Source organism: Corythoichthys intestinalis, chromosome 5, assembly GCF_030265065.1.
Source record: "Corythoichthys intestinalis isolate RoL2023-P3 chromosome 5, ASM3026506v1, whole genome shotgun sequence".
NCBI lineage: Eukaryota > Metazoa > Chordata > Actinopteri > Syngnathiformes > Syngnathidae > Corythoichthys > Corythoichthys intestinalis.
The window spans coordinates 21,774,907-21,797,135 of NC_080399.1; the positions used below are offsets into that span (position 1 = coordinate 21,774,907).

General features: G+C 39.3%; 1 protein-coding gene across 1 annotated transcript in view; it reads left to right on the forward strand.

Annotated features, from left to right (window-relative positions):
• The window catches only part of cftr (CF transmembrane conductance regulator), a 62,589-nt gene that overhangs the window by 20,810 nt on the left and 19,550 nt on the right, over nt 1-22,229 (forward strand). Inside the window, exons 6-19 of the mRNA XM_057837415.1 lie at nt 3,647-3,810; nt 4,789-4,914; nt 5,019-5,265; nt 5,353-5,445; nt 7,355-7,525; nt 7,645-7,836; nt 11,794-11,888; nt 15,549-15,635; nt 15,709-16,489; nt 16,584-16,712; nt 16,795-16,832; nt 21,340-21,626; nt 21,689-21,768; nt 21,900-22,050. Of these exons, the coding sequence (XP_057693398.1) occupies nt 3,647-3,810; nt 4,789-4,914; nt 5,019-5,265; nt 5,353-5,445; nt 7,355-7,525; nt 7,645-7,836; nt 11,794-11,888; nt 15,549-15,635; nt 15,709-16,489; nt 16,584-16,712; nt 16,795-16,832; nt 21,340-21,626; nt 21,689-21,768; nt 21,900-22,050 (2,641 nt within the window). The remainder of the gene's footprint in view (nt 1-3,646; nt 3,811-4,788; nt 4,915-5,018; nt 5,266-5,352; nt 5,446-7,354; nt 7,526-7,644; nt 7,837-11,793; nt 11,889-15,548; nt 15,636-15,708; nt 16,490-16,583; nt 16,713-16,794; nt 16,833-21,339; nt 21,627-21,688; nt 21,769-21,899; nt 22,051-22,229) is intronic.

A 22,229-nucleotide genomic window follows, 5' to 3' on the forward strand; every position in this document is an offset into this window, starting at 1 on the left:
TATATTTGGATTTAGATTTGTTAAAAAACATTTTTCATTATTGTGTTGTTTAGATTTTTTTTATATAATTGGAAATACATTTATGAATTAATGCAATGTTAATAAAAACTAAATTAACCCTTTTTTAGCACCTGAGCCTATTTTGTCCGAATTTGCAAGCCTTTAATGTTCCCTTTATATTTCAAAGAAAAAAATGTTCACAATGGCTTGGTTGGGTCCCTTTTTTCAGGAAACCTTTATCTTCATGTCCAAACTGTTGTTTTCTTCAATTTACCAATTATAATACCGTATTGGCCCGAATATAAGACAGCCCTGATTATAAGACAATGCCCTCTTTTTCAAGACTCAAGTTTGAAAAAAGACTTTTTGAACTTTTTTAATTTTTATACAGAAAATAATTACAGTACATCTGAAACAAATGATTATAACAATATATTTGAGAGAAAAAGCATGTTATTTTGCCTCATTCAAATCATAATATCTGAACATTTAAATATGTAAACTAAAGTGCAATGACATTTGTAAATGAATGGCTTCTGGCTTTTGAAATGTAAAAAAAACAATCACTGCATTAACCATCAAAGTGAGGTCTAACTGTAACTGTAGTCTTGAAACAAATCTGAATAAGGAAAAACAATGCAATAAAATAATGCAAACTGGTTAAACTTGAGAGTAGCTGAGATCTGTCATGACAGAACATCGCTTCAATGATATCTGGCGCCATCTAGCGTTGTGAATACGTATAATGTCTACACTGCGAATATAAGACGATCCCCCACTTTTTCAGCCTTATTTCAATGCAAAAAAACACTGTCTTACATTCAGGCCAATATGGTAATAAAAAAAAAAATCCCCAATTTTTTGGTCAAAACTTGTAATGTTGATGTCCCATTGACAACCAAACATGCTCAATGAACCATTTTGAAGCTTTATAATATTTAATCAATGTTTTAGGATAAACATTCAACTGAAAAAAATATTTGACAATTCAACAGAAACAGCAGGTAAGGCCATAGGCGTTTTTGTCCTTTCTACATACTATGGTCAAAACAGGTTATATGCAGTAGACTAACAGTGCATAATAGTGAATATACTGTATATGGCGGAAATCACTCAGGTGACTTGAAGTTCCGCTGTGAGACCCCCAATTTGGCCAACTTTCAAATTTGTCCGATATGCATGTGTGATACATCATTCGAAAGCTTAAAATCTCAATTTTCTGGGGGAAGAAAAATTTTGAAAAGGACCGCATTTAAAAAAAAAAAAAAAAATTAAACAGTGAAACCCTATCTGGAGGTGAGAGCATGAAAGAGAAGAATTAAAGACGCTATGACTTTAACGAGATATTATCGTGTACACACCTTGTTTCGATCCAAAAACTCCATGTCGCATGTATCACTGAGTGTCAAGATACAGCTGTGAAAGGCCACAGCTGGATTTTTGGGAGATTTTATGGATGAAACATGGTAATATAACAAGGGTCGCGATGCAGAAATCGCAGACGTCAAGCAGTGGTCAAGATTTTCTTTTTCATATATTTACACTTTTAAATGTTTATTTTTCTATTTTTCTTTGTTTGGATCGATTATCATCTAACATATCGGAGAAAATGCGACAATAAAAAAAAAATACAATTAAGCTATGTATATTAAGTTATGAGGTAGATATTCGTGACTTTTTTACGGACACCATTTTTTTTTCACTGTGATGTAATTTGTTTAAAGGTTTAAAATATGCGAATGAATAATTTTTAAAGTCTTTTTTTTTTTAAACAAACTATTAGACATCAATTAATTAATGATTCTAAGCTAAAAATGACAGACATTTCGAATAATAAATATGATTAATTACATTCGTTTTATGGCTGGGTTGGAAAAAAAAGCGGTTGCGCGACGTCTTTAAACGGGGTTTCCAGGGTAAAATGGACAAATTAAAAATAGTTTGGGGGCTTAATGCGCCATGAATCTGCTACGGCAGCATATAGACATATTGTTCTATCAAACACAACTGTTGTTTTGCTTAAAATACAGCAGTTTCTTTTAAAGAGCAGTGCAAGAGCAAAAACTGCTTTTTCAGTCTTGTCTGTGTTTTCTGCCATATATATACTAGTATATACCATCTAACACAAAAAGGGTTTGGAGGTGATCTCTTTGTGTGGTTAGGTATGGCACCCATCATCTTATCCCAAGTATATACATACAATCAAGCTCCTCGAACACACACATCTACTTTATATGCAAATTTTAAAGGTTGATCATGAAAAAAAAACATTAAAAAAAAGTCTTTTCTTAAATATTGACAATAAATGAGTTAAATTCACTTTTTCCAGCACCCCACTGGATGAACGTTCATTCGCTCCTCTCCGTTGAAATGAATGACTACCATGTTGTATTTTAAAACTTTTGCGTTCTTAACTAAAGTTAGCTAGATGTGATACATTTCTTGACTTATAATTTAACAAAAATGTGTACTATATGTATAATATTTAAATAAAATGTAATCCTTCAATAAATACTGTTGTTGTGAACGAGTTATTCAAAACATGGTGTCAGACAGCCTTAATATATATAGTTTCATCATCCTTTTCAACTTAAACCCATCAAAGCACATTTTAAGTTAATGAAGTCAACAAGTTTTTTGTGATCACAATGGTTAGGCATGTGCAGATATGGGATTCTGACGGCATGATAACCTTAAGCAAAAATATCACGGTTTCATGATATCACGGTATTGCAGTTAAAGCTCTAAAATGTGTTACTTTGAGATATCTAGGTTTAAAAAAACAACAACTTTTATCCATTGAATAGTTTTATTTTTCAAAACATATTAGCAAATTGGAACATAAGTATAATGTTAAGTTAAAAAAAATTATGATATAACTGAAATATTTTAAATATATATATATATTTTTTAAAAGGCAGTCCTTTAGGTGAGCCTAAACCCACAGCCACAGGTCAACATTTTTACCATCAGAACAAAAATAATTGAATTATTTTCCATAAAAAGAACATGTGTATGACTCGTATCATGTTTACATTATACACACACTCTCTTTCTCAACACAGACAGTTGCCAGGGAGAAAAAAAAAAAACACATTTTACCACCGTTAGACACACTAAACACGCTGGAGTTAACTCTCGTAGCTGGTGGGACACGTTCATGACAGTGTTTACTAACCTTTAATTTTGTATAAATGCGAAATCATATTGGAGGTAGTGCCTCCTCGACAGCCACCCTCCGCAGACATGTTCTACATGTCGGTTGGCCCTCCTCTAAGCCCCGGCCATCTGTTGATTTTCTGTAGCCGACGTATTCCCATACCAGCGATTTCGTTTTCTTCGATTGGGGAAAAAAGTTCAGGAGTTTCATCTCCTCCAGCCATTGTGTAGCACAGCTGACTCGCTGACAGTGAGCAACAACCGGTGGGGGAGGGTTGAGCCTTACAGGTGCGAGCGAGGGGTTTCCTAATGCATTTTTTAGACATAAAAAAATAGCTAATACCTTAGAGGCGGTGTGATGGGGGAAAAAAAATCGGATTTGAAACCTAGACGTTTTCATACTACGTTATACCTTGAAACCGGTAATTGGCACATGCCTAACCATGGTGGAAGTAATAAAGATCATCCTCATTTTGTGTACTTGCAGAGCCTGGCCCTGGCGCACTTTGTGTGGATTACGCCTCTGCAGTGCATCCTGTGCGTGGGTTTGATTTGGGAACTGATCGAGGTATATGGCTTCTGCGCACTTGCGTCCCTCACTCTGCTCGGCATTGTCCAGGCCTGTCTCGCACAAAAGATGGGACCTCACCGGTGAGAAAAAAATCCAACAACACTGCACGCACCTAATTTTATGATGTGTTTGGTCTTCATAAACATACTGTTTTTATCGTAGTTCTCTGTAGTTACCGAAATCACATAACCTGAAAAAGGTTAACCAACAGGTGTTCTGCAATTCCTTCTACTCAGCGAGACATCCTACGCAATGCTCAGTCCCCTTAAAAGCAGCGAATACTCACTATTTTTGTTTTTATTGAGTTTTTTATTACCTTTTCATTGCCTCAAAAATACTTGAATGTAGTTCCCTTTCATACTTGTAACCATTGTGTCTTTTTGTAAGCAGTGTTGATCTATTGACCACATTAGTCACGTAGCGTATTTAAACCGTCCTTATTTGATATAACTACATTTAAGTATTTTCTTAAGGCATTTTTTTAGTACGTTCTGCCTGTTTGCATCTAAACAAAACAAGTTGAAAGAGCGCAGTAGAACTTTGGGTGTCAAATTTGCCTCATGTAGCACGTTTTGCTGATGTAAGACATTTGGGGAGAACACCGGTATGAAAACATCGAACAATCATTCAAAAATTTGTGTAAGCATTTCTGCTTTCGTCCAACTAAATCTCTGAAATTATTAGAATGTCTGCCCAGACATTTTGGATTTCAGGGACGTTTTAGCTAGCCCCTCCTTTTAGCGCCATAACTACCCAGATTATACTGGATTTTTTGATCAATTATTCCAGCAAATGCTAGCAGCGTGCAATACATGAGTACGGAGATGGGTCAAAAGTGCAGCTGCCTCAGCACCCCCTAGTGGCTATGTGTGGAAAGTAAAAGCATTAAATTAAAATGGAATAAAATTATTTAAAAACATTATAAAATGTGAATCCACTGTTATCAAATTAATATTTACCCACATTTTCTTATTAGTTGTTATGCACACTATGTATAACTGTTAATTTTAACAAAGATGTGTTGGTATTAACGTGTGTGATTGATTGTATTAAAAAAGGGTTAAGCGAGCGGGCATGATCAATCGCCGCCTCGCACTCACGTCAGAGATTGTAGAGAACATCCATTCGGTGAAGGCATATGGTTGGGAGGAAGTGATGGAGACCATCATCAAGAACATCAGACAGTAAGGAAGCAAAACCAAAAAATGCAATTGAATAAAAAGTTCCCTTTTAAACGTATTACTACAGTATCGGGGTAAAATTATTACAACCTTCTTTTTCTTCTCAGAGATGAAGTAACGCTGACGAGGAAGATAGGCTCTCTGCGTTACTTCTACAGCGCCGCCTACTTCTTCTCCGCCATCTTGGTGATCGTGTCCGCCATCGTGCCACACGCGCTCGGCACAGGTATCATCCTGCGCAGGATCTTCACAACTGCATCATACTGCATGGTGCTCCGCATGACTCTTACACGCCAGCTGCCTGGTTCCATCCAGATGTGGTACGACACGCTGGCCCTGGTCAACAAGATAGAGGTGGGCTCGTCCTTGTTCTCGTTCAGTTGGAAGGTTCCCTGGTCTAGAAATTGGCAAGCTAATCAATGTTTTTTTGGACTGATTTAGGATTTCTTATTGAAGGAAGAGTATCGCGTTCTGGAGTACAATCTGACCACAACTGAGCTGGAACTCATCAACGTCTCTGCTTCCTGGGATGAGGTGAGACATCCATGGTCTCCATTTCACAAAATCTAAAAATAAATAAACACCTCTTTCAAGTAATAATAAAAACAAATGTCACATGAAATATACATGACTCCTTCATATCATACAAAAAATAAGAATGTTTTTTCCACATAAAAATTGCTGCTAGCCACATTTCGTAAATGCTACTGTTCAAACATGAATGTTAACGATGCCGTCTCCATTTGAACTCTTTTGCAAACCAAAACAATAGCACTGAGCATTTCACACAAAAATGTGTGACTCGACCAATTCACCGGTCGGCGATTCATTAAAGGGACCATAAAAGGAAGCTGCACAGCTAGCTAAAAACTAGCTTACACTATATACAGTGGTACCCCTAGATACTATTGCAAATAGCAATTAAACAGAGCTAAAGAAATAATTTTATCAATAAAAATCGTAATAATATAAAAATGGTAATAATATTAATAATATTTTGCATGGTGTACCTGAACGCACCGCGTGGCTGACGTGACAAAATGAGAGAGGTGCATTAGAGTGTTTACTTTCACTTTTCACATTCTGTTGCTGGCGTCAGCTGCAGCGGACAGTAGGCGTGTTGTGCTGCACAAGTTCTGAAATACAGTGATCCCTCAATACTTCGCGCTTCAAACTTCGCGCCCTCAGTCCATCGCAGATTTTTTTTCAATTAAAAAAAAAAAAAAAAAATACAGATGAGCTGTCCAGAGCCGATCGCTTAGTCTCACTCTCCCTCTTCCCTCTCCCTGCTCTTTGTTGGTCAGGCAGTGAGTGCACTGGAGTTGCTTATTCAAGTTAACGATGATTGACAGACGTTGATGTTTGATCTTGCCAGAGACACGGACTTCAAAGCGCCGCATGCATCAATCATCGTTTAACTTGTTAAACAGTTGCTGTGGCTACTCATTGTGTGTAAGTGAGCAGCTTGAGCAGATCTGAGTGGACTCAATCAATGACGCATTTAATAAAGCCAAGCATTTTTCTGCTTTATTCTTGTTTAAAAATAATTCGGTCGGACAGTAACATGTTTGAAAAATCATAATTTTTACATTTGAAGTGCTTAAAGAACATTAAAAAATATATATATATCTATATTTATCTATATCTATCTATCTATCTATCTATATACACATATATTAGGGGTTTTTTTTGTAATCGTTCTGGGCCCCATTAACTGCAAAAAACGAGGGATCACTGTAAATTATTAAAAACCTGACGAAGATTTCTTTGGCAATGTTAAAAATAATAATTGTCACCTAAGCTTATAAAGATTGGTAAACGGAGGTCGGAGGAGGACCGTCGAGATCGTAGACATTCCACGGCCCTATTGTCGAGCGAGTTTACGAACGCGCACACCAAGCTCATATTTTTCTATCATTTCCATCTTCATTTCAATGGTAAGCGTCACCTTTATCCTTTTTTCACCACCTCCACTACCATTTTTGGAATCCGTGTTGATTTCTCTCACCCAAAAAATCTGCCATGCGTCCCTCTTGCAGCAAAACAAACTGCAGCGCTGTCATGAAATGTCATGTTTCGAGCATGTCGCTGGATGTAGAAACAAATAACGAGTCAAATTATACGTCGGATATCTAAAAGATCGTGTGTCGAAGTTATCATATGTCGAGGTACCACTGTACCTCTTCATTAACTAATTCATTGGCTACCGTTAATGGCAATATATGTTCAACTTGACTACCAGCCATCCCAGTTAAAACCAATAAAACCAATGAATAAAGAAATCTTACGTCGTTTGGAATGTTGTAGGAAAAAAAGCACAAGCAAAGAGAGATCACAGATTCAAACCAAGATCCTCAGAAATGTGAGGCAGAAATGCTTAACCCTATTGAATTCAGCTGTCTATAGTCACTGCCCTCATGTCTGTGTGCGTTTATGTCTGTAGGGCATTGTGGAGCTTTTTGAGAAAATCAAACAGGAGAGCAAAGCAAGCGGTCATGCCAATGGCGGCCTGTTTTTCACCAACCTTTACGTGACGCCCGTGCTGAAGAACATCAGCCTCTACCTGGAGAAAGGAAAGATGTTGGCAGTGGCTGGATCGACAGGCTCCGGAAAGGTGAGCTTTTCAACTCCTGTGATCGCAACCACCCTAACCACCCTATTGCTAAACCTTACAACAACCCACTTTTCGAAATGGCTGTTTCAGAGCAACACTCACTACACTCTTTCCCGCAGAGTTCCCTCCTCATGTTGATCCTAGGAGAGCTGATGCCATCCGAGGGAAAAATCCGGCACAGTGGCCGCATTTCCTTCTCCTCGCAGACCTCCTGGATCATGCCAGGCACCATCCGCGACAACATCCTGTTTGGTCTCACCTACGATGAATACCGATACACATCTGTCATCAAGGCCTGCCAGCTCGAGGAAGTGCGTAAATTATGATCACCAGAAAAGTTCATATTTACTTTAGTTCATTTTAAATGGCAGGCACCTGGTATAGGGAGGCGGTATAAGAGCTATTACAGAAAGTTTGACACCTGTCATATATGTGTGGAACATTCTATTGTCTTAAAAAGCCAAGCTGCATAAATTCAATTTTTTTCCACTTCTATGAAATGAAGTAAACAGCACTTTTCCAATTTTAAAGGTAGTAACAATGGCTTAAAAAAGGTCAAACTCTTTCTGCTTCTGTTAAAGCCTCAAAAAATGTTCTGCTTTTCCCACACACATAAAATTATTACACACACACACTCTCATAAGCATGAGTGTTGAGTGAAGACCCCTCAATGGAATAAGGTCCACTCTGTTGCCATAGAAACCCACAGTTCTGTCACTGGGATGTAATGTGAGCTGGTTGCTTCTCCATAATGGGGCAACAGCGGAGACACAAACTAGTTGTGTCCGCTGTAGTCACTTCAATGATGATGGTCATAAAAACAGTAGGTTAATGAATAAGTGAGTTTTAGAAAGTCACTGAACAATTCACGCAGTTTTTTTTTTTTTTTTTTTTTAAAGTTTGAAGTGAGGAAATTGATATTTTGAGATGGCTGTCAACAGTGTTTCACGGCCACGGCACTTATGCAGTGACACACACTGCACTTTAAAGTGTTTTGCTCACAAACACGTGCTGTTGCCACAGCAAACAAATGCAGTGTGCACTGTCCACATGGGTCTGCAGCCAGCGGTGGCCATCTTGTGACGTATGGACTGGGTCAACGTGACAAAAACAAGACAAACGCAGCCAAAACACGTGTGACAGGTGATGTTATATAGACAATACGCCCAATGTTTTCATAGTTAGTATTCTTTTTAGCTATTAATAATCCATTTTCAGGTTACATTCAATCAGATGTGGGTTATTTTGAGTTCCTCATACCTCGCCAAGCTGCAATGTGGGAATTCGTTTTGATGGACAAAGCTAAATTGGCTAACTTTTCGAGTATGCTTGTGGTTGTGAAAGTGTTAGTATTCTTTTTAGCTATTAATATTGCATATTCAGGTTACATTTGATCAGATGTGGGTAATCTTGAGTTCCTAATACCTCACCAAACTGCAATGTGGGGATTCGTTTTGATGGACAATGTTAAATTGGCTAACTTTACACCTCAGCTAATGGTTCTGAGAGTGCTAGTATTATTTTTCAGCTATTGATAATTCATATTCAGGTTACATTTGATCACATGTGGGTCATTTTGAGTTCCCCATACATCACCAAACTGCAATGTGAGGATTCGTTCTGATGGAGAATGCTAGATTGGCAAACTTTTCACCTAAGCTAATGGTTCTGAAAGTGTTACTATTCTTTTTAGCTATTAATAATTCCTAGTCAGGTTATATTTGATCAGATGTAGGTCATTTTGAGTTCCCATACCCCACCAAACTGCAATATAGGGGTTCGTTTTGATGGACAATGCTAAATTGGCGAACTTTTCACCAAAGCTATTGGTTCTGAAACTTTTAGAAATCTTTTTAACCATTAATAATTCATATTCATGTTACATTTGGTCAGATGTGGGTCATTTTGAGTTTCCATACCTCGCCAAACTGCAATGTGGCAATTCGTTTTGATGGACAATGCTAAATTGGCTAACTTTTTAGCTAAGCTAATGGTTCTGAAAGTGTTAATATTCTTTTTAGCCATCAATAATTTATATTCAAAGCTTACATTCGATCCGATGTGGGTCATTTTGAGTTCCTCATACCTCACCAAACTGCGATTCGTTTTGTTGGACAATTCTAAATTGGCAAACCTGCCAGTCCCTAATGGTGGGATGCAACGAAGTAAAAGAACTTTGTTACTGTACTACATACATACTTACTTACAGTACATTTTTGTGTATCTGTAATTTACTTTAGTACAAATATGAAGTGGTACGTTTTACTTATACCTCATTAAATTTTACAGCAAGTATCTGTACTTTTCACTCTACTACTTTTCAAATTGTTGCCTGCGTTAAACATTACTTTTGTTTCTTTGTTATTCTCTCACTGCATGTGAATTGATAGTTTTATGTTCATGCCACCAGTGTAATCGATAAGCCCAGTGCAAGTTACTGAGCACTAGAGAGAGAAACACAAGTACAAGCAAGATTAGGCAGGTGAAGAAGATATTGAACAATAAAAAACAACAGTGAAAGCAACGCACCTTCAAATGGATGCTGCACACTCTTGTACAGTAGGTGGGGGTATGCACCTGATAGTTGCACCTGGAGTTTTTTTTAACTTGTTAGGCTTCTGTTTACAATGCAGTCAATTTTATTAGTTTTTCCTTTATGCACAGTTATATAATATATTGATATTTACAATATAAAATACAGTATATACTGTATATATCACATTTTTTGCATAGGGAAAAAAATACTTTTACTTTTAAATTTTAAATCAAGTAATTTTGTACTTAAGTTTTTTTTTTTTCTTAGATACTTGTACTTTTACTTCAGTAATTCTTTGCCCCTGTATCTATCTGTATGTTTACTTAAGTAAAAAAAGTGAGTACTTCATCCACCACTGCCAGTCCCTCCCAGTCAAAATAGACTAGATGTCTAGTGCTATCAATGGCAGCCAATTAGGTAATGTGACCTTCCAAACAGTTTTCACTTAAAAATCTGCCAAATTAGTCTGAAGTAAAGAAAAATGCATTTCCATAGCAACGCAGTCGTGTCAACTACTCAGTCCAAGCAGAGCTTAGCCTACCGCCCACTGTAATTTCTGCCTATTGTTCCCCCAAAAGCAGCAGACTGAATCCGTAGGTGGTCTTCCCCACTGTAAAGTCCCAAAGCATGTCTCTCTGCACGGTTTTACGTTAGTTTTTATTTATTTTTTTATGAGAGACAAGTGTGATTACGAGCTATTAAACCCACTGTTACCTTGGTCCCTCATGCACTGCCATCAGGAGGCCAGAAGTCCCGCTTGAAAAAGGTAGGAAATTTTAACCATGATCCCAACTTTCACATCATCATCAGTGATGTCTACACTTGTGTCCATCCCCGCTGAGCTTCCTGGTGATCTGTGTGGGCTTGTGGTTTTGAATACTAGCTAGTAAAAAAAAACTTAATGTCTGACTGTACATAACTGAATGTGCTATTAACCCTTCTCTTTTGTGTTTTCTTGGCACAGCAACAAATGTACATGGGCAAATTTTGGTTGGTGTGTGAAGAATCATCATTATCATTTTTTTTTAAATAAAAATAATACCTTAAAGAAAATTTAAAAAAAAAAAAAAAAAAAAAAAGGCCAAAAGCAGAAATTCTATCCCTTTTTTTTTCCTTTTAATTATTTTGAATTTTATTTTCCAACATTAAAAGCAAATCATTTTGACTCGCAATATGGCAGGAAAGGTTATTCAACACGACCGCAAGAATTCCGAGCAAAAAATAAGCACTGTAATCACATAAACGTACTGTAGAAAGAACTAATGTATAAAAGCAAAATGTAGCATAAATAAGTACATAGGGAAAAAAAAAATCAAACAGAAGTTTTAAACTTTTGAAATGTTGCCAAATAATGTTGATTTTTAATACAAAGAAATACAAATTTTATTCTGTTTGTTAATGTGGTTTACTGCATATTTTAATGTTATGCTGCATTATATTTTACTAATAATAAAAGTTACATTATGCTCCTCCATCCAGCCATCCATCCATTATCTACCGTCCAACAAAATGAAAAGCTAAATAAATATCAGTAGTACCTTTACTTTAGAGTCTTAATTAGTTCTGGAACCAAGCTCATAACTCATTTTCATGCACTGAAGTATTGTTTTCATTCCAGCACTATCACAATGCGCTGATAAACTTTGAACAAAATGTCTCGGGGAGAATAAAACACTCAGTGATTTCATGATTTTGAATGTTGACATCATGATGATGTTCTGTGCCTGTGCAGGACTTTGCATTGTTGCCTGAAAAAGACAAGACGCTGCTCGGCGAAGGAGGCGTGACACTCAGCGGCGGTCAGAGGGCCCGTCTGGGCTTGGCCAGGTACTCTGTCTCTTACTCATATAATGCTGTCTTTCATTGTCAGTGACGATTATATACTTTACGTCTATAACTGTCAATGGCAGTGAATCAGTTAGGGCCAGGGGTGAAAGTGGCTAGAATTTCTCGCTGGAACTCCGACGTAAAAGTGGGCACAGAGACTGATTTTTTGTGCGTGTGTGTATGGGGGGAAGGCAATCCTCCTAAAACCACCAAAATGCAAAAACAATTATACATTAACACACAATAAAACAACATCTTTTACACATGCATTAGGATGACCATAAATGAGAAACTGATTTTTATTCAAAATAGTATTTTTCAATGAAAAATTCCAACTAAAACTCCATCTAATTTTTTTTATTTTCCCTCATTTCCTCAAATCTAAATCCAAAACCTCAATTGTAGCTATTCAAGAACATAGGATGTACTTTAAAATGAAAAATAATGTAAACATAACTATAAATGACTTACATTATGCACAGTGAAATGGAATATATTTTGAAAATAAAGCAAACATGACTTTTTTTATTATAAGGAAATAAATAAGTAGCCTTACATTATTAAACAAAAATTAGGGCTGTCAAACGATTAAAATTTTTAATCGAGTTAACAGCTTAAAAATTAATTAATCATAATTAATTGCAATTCAAACCATCTATAGAATATGCCATATTTTTCTGTAAATTATTGTTGGAATGGAAAGATAAGACACAAGACGGATATATACATTCAACATACGGTGCATAAGTACTGTATTTGTTTATTATAAAAATAAATCAACAAGATGGCATTAACATTATTAACATTCTGTTAAAGCGATCCATGGATAGAAAGACTTGTAGTTCTTAAAAGATAAATGTTAGTACAAGTTATAGAAATTTTATATTAAAACCCCTCTTAATGTTTTGGTTTTAATACAATTTGTAAAATTTTCAATAAAAAATAAACTAGTAGCTCGCCATTGTTGACGTCAATAATTACATAATTGTCCTGGTGCTGAAACCCATAAAATCAGTCGAACCCAAGCGCCAGCAGAGGGCGACAAAACACCAAAAAACACAAGTAACAAGTGGACATTACACTGTGCTGTCATTTTAATCTGTTTGAGCATGTGCGTTAAATGTGTCAAATATTTTAACGTGATTAATTTTAAAAATTAATTACCGCCCGTTAACGCGATAATTTTGACAGCCCTAACAAAAATTTGTCCCGAGTGCACATTAACTTGAAAGATGTTCTGAACCTCCCAGAAAATATAATAGACCTCATCAATTCTTTACTTTCCCTTAAAGATCTGATCAATTTTCCTTTGCATAGCCTTTTTTTTTTTTTTATCGCATTAATTCAACAAGCTTGGTTTTCCCCCTCTCTTTGTTGTTCCAAAAAACATGTTCATTTGACCCAATCAGAACTAACTATCCATGATGATCACATGTCGGTATGTCAGCCAATTGAATGGACAGCAGTGTCCTTGTTTTTGTTTTGTTTTGCTGTGTCCATGTGTACAGCGACACGACTTGCCACTACTAATGAAACAGAGAGATGCTAGGAAGAACTACCGGTAAGTAGAATAAATAAATGAATATTAAATATTGGTGGAACCGAATGACACTACACAAGCATTTAATTAGGTTTGTTGTTAACACTTGTGTATTTAAATATGACATTAGTAGATTGTTCTTCTTGGAGATGCGTGTGTGGCAGGTTTTTTTTTTTTTTTTTTTTTTTTTTTTTTTTTTTTTAATATCATGAGGTTTTGGGAATCAAAGCACCGTTTCGCCCCGTTTCAGCCCCGAATCTTTTACCGAAACGTTGTTCCGGACCATTTCGACCCACTTTCACCACAGGTTAGGGCTCCAAGCAACAAAATCTTCCACAGGTATAAGGTTTTTTCAATATAGATGTATTTATATTTAGAATACTAAAAGAAACTTTCTCAAAAGAAAATGTTAAGTGACACAAAAATAAGTCAAGAAAATCTCAAACAAGATATCTCAATATATCACATGGATATTTTATGTATACGTATATACTACTGGTGCACGATAATTATTGGTCCGATAATTATCGGTCCGATAATAGGAATTATGACGTCATCCCAATAAATCCAATAACATAATTAATAGGACCGATAATACAGTATGAACTGTGCTCGCTGGCTGGGAAATCAGTTGACCATTTGTGGGGCATTGCTGCAACTTGCCGGTCAGAATAATTCGCTGCATCTATAATTTTGCCCACAAACTCATTCACTCTACACAGTGCTGTGTCTAGCGTTAGCACTGACAATCGTGAATTCTCAATTTTCTGGGGGAAGACAACAGGAGGGCATTTTTTAAAAGAATTTTTTTTAAACCCCTAAACCCTAACTCGAAGTGAGAGCATGAGAGAGCATAATTAAAGACACTATGATTTTAAGGAGATTTTATTACGTACTTACCTTGTTTCAATCCAAAAACTGTGTAGCATATGTCACCAAGTGTCAAGAAACAGCTGTGAATGGCCACGGCCTGACTTTTTGGGGATTTTAAGGATGAAACACAGTAATATAACAAGGGTCCCAAAGCAGAAATTGCAGACATCAAGGAGTGGTTGAGATTTTCTTTCTCAAATATTTACCCGTTTAAACTTTTTCTGTCAGTTTTCTTTCTTTTGGATCGATTATTTATCATCTAAAATATCGAGGAAAATGCTTAAAATGCTTACTTAGAATATGTGAGTGAATAATTTTATAAAGTCGTTTTTTTAAAATAAATATTAGACATCAATTAATGATTCAAGGCTAAAAATGATAGCCATTTTGAATAATAAATATAATTACTTACCTTCTTTTTATGGCTTGGTTGAAACAAAAGCGGTTGCGCGGTGTCTGTAAACGGGGGTCTCCAGGGTAAAACAGACAAATTAAAAATAGTTTGAGGGCTTAATGCACCATGAAACAGCTATGGCAGCATATAGACATATTGTTCTATCAAACACAACAGTTCCTTTGGCTTAAAATACAGCGGTTTATTATAAAGAGGGGTGCAAGAGCAGAAACTGCCTTTTCAGCCTTGTCTGTGTTTTCTGCCATATAGGTTTAGTAATACAAAACAAAAAACGGAAATTCTTCAGTTTCCTACATTGGTTTCAACATGTCAGGTGTTAATTTAACCCTTGAGCTAATGGAGCGACTAGCTCCATGTAGTGTTAAAACTGGAAAGTGCTACAGAATTTAATATGAACTCAAGTTGCTTGTGCGTGGCATATTCAATTATATTTTCATGATTTGCTGCCTGCCAATAAAAGCTGGGCCGCCATCCATAGTTTGGAGAGCCCTGGCCTTACCACTACACATAAACACAATATACGGGGCTGTCATTTACAAGAAATGTCTTCACTAAAGTGTTTTATGCTTTCAAGTTTGCAGCTGTCTGAAGCCTCATTAGTGTTTTATGGACCCCATTAATGTTTGTGTATGCGTGTTTGTATTCCAACACCTTCACATTTTCATTTATTATTCATGTAAATCATTTATAGCATGAATGTGTCTTCCCTGGCATCAATTTAAAACCTCATCGCCGTCAATGAAGTTCATTTACCCATGCCAGCACCTAACCTGTTCATTGAATCTTTTTTTCACTTGACAAATAATTGCGCTCTCTGATGTTATTTTCTCAGGGCAGTGTACAAAGACGCAGACCTATACCTGCTAGACGCACCTTTCACACACTTGGACATTGTGACTGAAAAAGAGATCTTTGAGAAGTAAATTACCACAAATAAGTTATTTTCTTAATTCATCCTTGTGCAATGTGCTAATGCAAGTATTTGTTTTCAGATGTGTGTGCAATCTGATGTCGTCCAAAACCCGCATTGTGGTGACTAGCAAGCTAGAACACCTGAAGCGCGCCGATCAGATCCTGCTGCTCCACAACGGAGACTGCTTCTTTTACGGCAGTTTCTCCGAGCTCCAGGCACAACGGCCTGATTTCAGTTCACTGCTGCTGGGCATGGAAGCGTATGATAATGTCAACGCCGAGCGTCGGGGTTCCATCCTCACCGAAACCCTCCGTAGGGTCTCCGTGGACGAAAGCGCCGGTTTTCGAGGACCCGAACCCGGGCGACAGTCCTTTCGCCACCCGCCGCCTCCACCCATCATCAACGGGCCCCAAAACGGTGGTGATGGCTACCCGGAAAAACGCAAGCAGTCACTCATCCTTAACCCGCTGGCTGCCGCCCGTAAGTTCTCCTTTATCGGACAGCAAAACGCCAACGGGGCGCCCCCCACGAATATGGAGGACGCCGTGCGGGAGCTCTCGGAGAGAAAGTTCTCCATGGTACCTGAGGATGACCAGGTGGAGGAAGTGCTTCCCCGGGGGAATATCTACCACCACGACTTGCCCCACCTGAGCGGACAGCGCCGCCAGTCCGTGCTAGCATTCATTACCGGTGCCCCGGCCCACGAGCGGCACGAGCAGATGCAGACAACATTCCGAAAAAAACTCTCCATTACGCCATCCCACATCGACCTCCCGTCTGACCTTGACATCTACGCACGACGCCTGTCTAAGGACAGTGTCTATGATATCAGCGAAGAGGTGGACGAGGAAGACATGGAGGTACCATTTTGTTGAATCCGATCCCAGCGGACTTTGCGAAAAATGCTGACATGCTTCGTAATATGACTAAATTCAGGTTGCATTGTCTTGACAGCAATGTTTTGCGGACGAGCGCGAGAACGTATTTGAGACGACGTCGTGGAGCACATACCTGCGCTACGTCACCACCAACAGGAGTTTAGTCTATGTCCTTATTTTCATCTTCCTGGTCTTTGTCATTGAGGTAATTGTATTCCTAATCATTATTTACACATTCAGTTCAAGCACTTATTTTAACATTTCTCTTGTGTGTTTCCTGACTTAAGGTTGCAGGTTCAGTCATTGGCATCTACCTTATTACCGAGTAAGTGTCACATCAAACTACAAACTGAACTAAACTCCTCCATCCATCCATCCATCCATCCATCCATCCATCCATCCATCCATCCATCCATCCATCCATCCATCCATCCATCCATCCATCCATCCATCCATCCATCCATCCATCCATCCATCCATCCATCCATCCATCCATCCATCCATCCATCCATCCATCCATCCATCCATCATCTATCATCTTCCGCTTGTTCCGGGGTCAGGTCGCGGGGGCAGCAGCTTTAACAGGGAAGCCCAGATTTCCCTCTCCCCAGCCACTTCAACCAGCTCCTCAGGCGGGATCCCGAGGCGTTCCCAGGCCAGCTGAGAGACATATTCTCTCCAGCGTGTCCTGGGTCGTCCCCGGGGCCTCCCGCCAGTGGGCCATGCCCGGAACACCTCTCCGGGGAGGCGTCCAGGAGGCATCCGAACCAGATGCTCGAGCCACCTCAGCTGGTTCTTCTCTATGCGGAGGAGTAGCGGCTAGACGCCGAGTCCCTACCAGATGACCGAGCTTCTCACCCTATCTCTAAGGGAGAGCCCGGCTACCCTGCGGAGGAAACTCATTTCGGCCACTTGTATCCGGGATCTTGTTCTATCGGTCACAACCCACAGCTCGTGACCATAGGTGAGGGTAGTAACGTAGATAGACTGGTAAATCAAGAGTTTTGCCTTTCGGCTTAGCTCCTTCTTCACCACTACAGACCGGTGCAGTCCGCATTACTGCAGACGCTGCAACAATCCGCCTGTCGATCTCCCGCTCCCTCAGAGCCTCACTCGTGAACAAGACCTCAAGATACTTGAGGTCCACTAGGGGCAGGATCTCATCCCCGACCCGGAGGGGGCACTCCTCTCTTTTCCGACTGAGGACCATGGTCTCCAATTTTTGAGTTGCTTATCTTCATCCCGACCGCTCCACACTCAGCTGCGAACCGCTCCCGTGAGAGTTGGAGGTCGCAGCTTGATGAAGCCAACAGCACCACATCATCTGCAAAAAGCAGAGATGCAATGCTGAGGTCACCAAACCGAAACCCCTCAACGCTTCGGCCGCGCCTAGAAATTCTGTCCATAAAAATTATGAACAGAATCTGTGACAAAGAGCAGCCTTGGCGGAGTCTAACCCTCACTGGGCACGAATTTGACTTGCTACCGGCAATGCGGAACAAACTCTGACACCAGTCGTACAGGGACCAAATAAACCTTACCAAGGGGCTCGGTACTCTGTACTCCTGAAGCACCCCCAACAGGACTCCCCGAGGCACACGGTCGAATGCCTTCTCCAGATCCACAAAACACATGTAGACTGGTTGGGCGAACTCCCATGCACCCTCGAGGACCCTGCCGAGGGTGTAGAGACTAAACTACCCCGAATTCTTAAGTCCTATACCCTAAGTGTAATGTGTCAAAGTCAATGCCCAGCGGCCTGATCTGGCCCACGACATAATTTTGTGTGGCCTGCAAAGGCAAATTATGTGTGCAGTCAATCAATTCAAAAAATCACTTTATTTATCCGTTAAGAATTTGCCTTAAAACAACACTGGGTAACCTTTTAACCTTAATGAATTATTTTCCTAACATTTGCGGTGATATGCCGACTGACAACTAGTTGAATAACACTTATTTTATATCTTGAGGGGGTCTGTATCACTTTCACCAGCACTAATTAACTTTGAGGAGGGTGGCAGGAACCCTGCCACACAAAAAAAACTACAAATGTGCTGACTGCCTTACTTCATACGTCACTTCCCCCTTTCCCAATTCATTATATATATATGTATATATATATATATATATATATATTATAAAGGCAGAAGTCGATTTGAACGCTTTTGTGTGAAATCTGCAAAGTAGGCAGAGCAACAGATGAGACAAAAAGTTTTGTCTGAGGAGGAAAAAAAGATATAAGGACACTCAAGAATTAACATTGGCCCAACTTTCACTCGCTAGCGTGCCCCCCCCCCCCCCCCCCCCCCCAACTGAACTCGTCGGGTTCGATTAGGGAGTGGGTTAGTCACACAACGCCACACAGTTGCTTACTGTCATATGCTATTGTTTAGCCACAACTTGATTCATTATCTCATACTATTCATCCTTCACACAGTCGCCGGAAAAAGAAATGTTGTTTAATACATCTGCAGAAGACCGGCAGATGAGGATTTTATGACACTATGCGTTCATGCACGAGTTCATGGGAAACGCAGTCTTCCTTAAGGCAAAACATTATCGCTTTTGTCCACCGGCATTGATAAAATCGGCCAAAACTGAAAGGTTACCTACAGTGTTGTTTTTGGCAGCTGTTTTATTTTTATTTAGTCTTTTGGACGAAAATACTGATTAGTCTTAGTCATATTTTAGCCAATTCAAATAGTGTTCGTCTTCGTTTAGTTTTAGTAACATTTTTTTTTTTAAAAACAAATTTCGTCCATTTTTAGTTGACAATTCTCAAAATGTTTTCGTCTATAAACTTAAAAAGTTTTAGTCCATGAATAAATAAAAGGTTTCCGACAATTTCGAATGAACATTGACAGACGAGCACATAATTGTTGACTCTGCAAGGACATCAACGTCTTCATGATGAAAATACACACTCAGAAGGAAAACAGCACATTATTTGCAAATAATTAAACTCACTTGGACACCACGAACTGTATGTAAAAAGTTTTCCAAGAGTAAGTAGACACTCACCAAATTACCGTGCTACGATATGCTAACGCGAACGCTATGCTAACACAACAAGTTAGCATAGTGTGCGATGATCACTCAGCACAGACCTTTAAATTCAATTCAATTCAATTTTATTTGTATAGCCCTGGATCACAACAAGGTTGTCTCAAAGGGCTTTGCAGAGGCAATATGATACACAATCAGAAACAGCAAATGAAGTAACAAAGATGAATAAATAAAGTTCAAGTCCTGAGTATCCCCCATCCTTAGACCCTCCATGTCGGCAAGGAAAAACTCCAAAAACTCCAAAGTCTTTGGGAGAAAATGAGAAACCTTGGGGAGTACCACAATCAGGAGAGATCCACTCCCAGGACGGATAGACAGGAAGCCCCAGGACTGCTAGTGGGAATTAGCAGGCGAAGTTACAGTCCGTAAAGATGTAGTGGAGTAAAGGAACAAGAAGAGGTCCATCTAGCCAAATGAGACGGGGGTAGCAATGAGGACGTCCATCCAGCCAGGGTTCCGGACAGTCAGGAGGCTGCAGTTGAGAAATAGCCCCTCCCCACAGGGGAGGGGGCAAAGGGGACACCGGGTGACTAGTGATGAAGAGACTAGACAACTAGATATTAACATTGGAAAATAGAAATAAAGTAAGACAAGTGGTAGGTAGAGTGAGAAAAAGGAGATAGAACTCAGTGGCTGTACTTCCCCCAGCATTATAGCTTCGAGTGCAGCTTAGACTAAACTGTGAGTCTACTCCGACTTCAACTAGCCTGTCGAATAGGAACGTTTTTAATTTAATCTTAAATATGCAGACTGTCTTGGCTTCTTTAATATTAGCTGGAATTGGCTTGGTGGCTAAAGGCTCTAGCTCCGACAGTACTTTTAGAAACCCTGGGAACTACCAGTAGACCTGCATTCTGAGACGGGGTGTTCTGTTGGTGCGGTATGGAACCAGAGCATCGGTGAGATAAGATGGCCCCAACCCATTAATGGTCTTAAATGTAAGAAGGAGGATTTTAAATGAAATTCTTAACTCGACTGAAAGCCAGTGAAGGGCCTGGAGCACAGGGGTGATGTGCTCTCTTCTATTGGTTCCTGTTAAAAGTGTTGCTGCTGCGTTTTGGACTAGCTGAAGACCTTTTAGAGAACTTCTAGGACAAGCTGCAAGTAGGGAGTTACAGTAATCCAATCTCGATGTAACGAACGTGTGAATTAAATTTTTCTGCATGGCTTTTAGATAAAATATTTCAAATTTTGGCTATGTTGCGCAGGTGAAAGAAGGCCGTTCTGCAGGTTTGTTTAATGTTAGCTTTAAACGATAAGTCAGGGTCGAATAAAACTCCTAGGTTTTTAACTGTGGTGCTGGAGGCTACACTTACATTGTCCAGAGTGACTATCTGGGCAGCTAAAGAGTCTAAAGAGTTTAAAGGCTAAAGCAACATGGCATAGCCAAGATAAGAAAACAAGACTTACCATGCAGCACCTGAAACATTTGTTTAATAAAAGGAGCCTTGAATGGGCACACGCTTAAGGGGGAGGCGCAGTACGTCACTTTAGTGGCACGGCCAAATACTGCTAAAATGTGTGCTAACTATACATACATATTGTGAACTTATGGCGGAAACTATGGCGATTTTATGTCTCATTCTCGTCTTGTCAGACGACAACTGGCATCCATCTCGGTATGTTTTGGTCTCCAAAGACAAGTTTTTAGCTTGTCATTTTTCATCGTTAAAGAAATATTTTCGTTATCGGCATCGTAGACGAAAATAACACTGGTTGCAAATTGTTGCTTTACACCTTACAATCTATATTTTTTGCACCATCAGAAAAATCTGGAGAGATGGCCTAAACCCCAACTCGCCCAATTACATCAACGAGCAGCACCCCAATGCCTCGTCACCACCCACTCACCTGGCAGTGATCGTGACGCCCACCAGTGCCTACTATATCATCTATATCTACGTGGCCACTTCAGAGAGTGTTCTAGCTCTGGGCTTCTTCAGGGGACTACCGCTGGTTCACACTTTGCTCACAGTCTCCAAGAGGTTGCATGAACAGATGCTCAGTTCAGTGCTGCGGGCCCCTATGGCACTGCTCAACACCATGAAGACAGGTTAGTGTCACTAGTTTGATAGGTATTGGCAGATGGTCATAGTCCTCTTTTTCCTGTACCAGGCCGCATTATGAACAGATTCACAAAGGACATGGCCACCATTGACGACATGCTACCACTGGTGCTCTTTGATCTCATACAGGTAACTTAAAGATTAGCTAGTGTTCCCAAACCTTTTTAAGCCAAAACATAAGCATATTTTGTTTGAAAAAAAAAAGTCAGGCAGTTTTAAAGCCGTTGTGTAAAGGAAATTTTTCATTTCCATGGTGCTAGTTGTCAGTGATCGTCTTGGGCGCCATCTTCACAGTGTCCATCATCCGCCCATACATCTTCATCGCCGCCATCCCGCTGGCCGTAATTTTCGTCATCCTTAGAAAGTATTTCCTGAGGACGGGACAGCAACTCAAGCTGCTGGAAGCTGAAGGTGAAGTATTTTAGTGGAGTGAATCACGAATCTTAGGTTCGCTGCAACAGAGCCCGCCTGAGAAGTCCATTGCTTTAAGCGAACAACGGATAGAAAGACTTGTAGTTCTTAAATCATAAGTTATTATAAATTAAAATAAATTGATATTAAAACCCCTCTTGATGTTTCGTTTTTATACA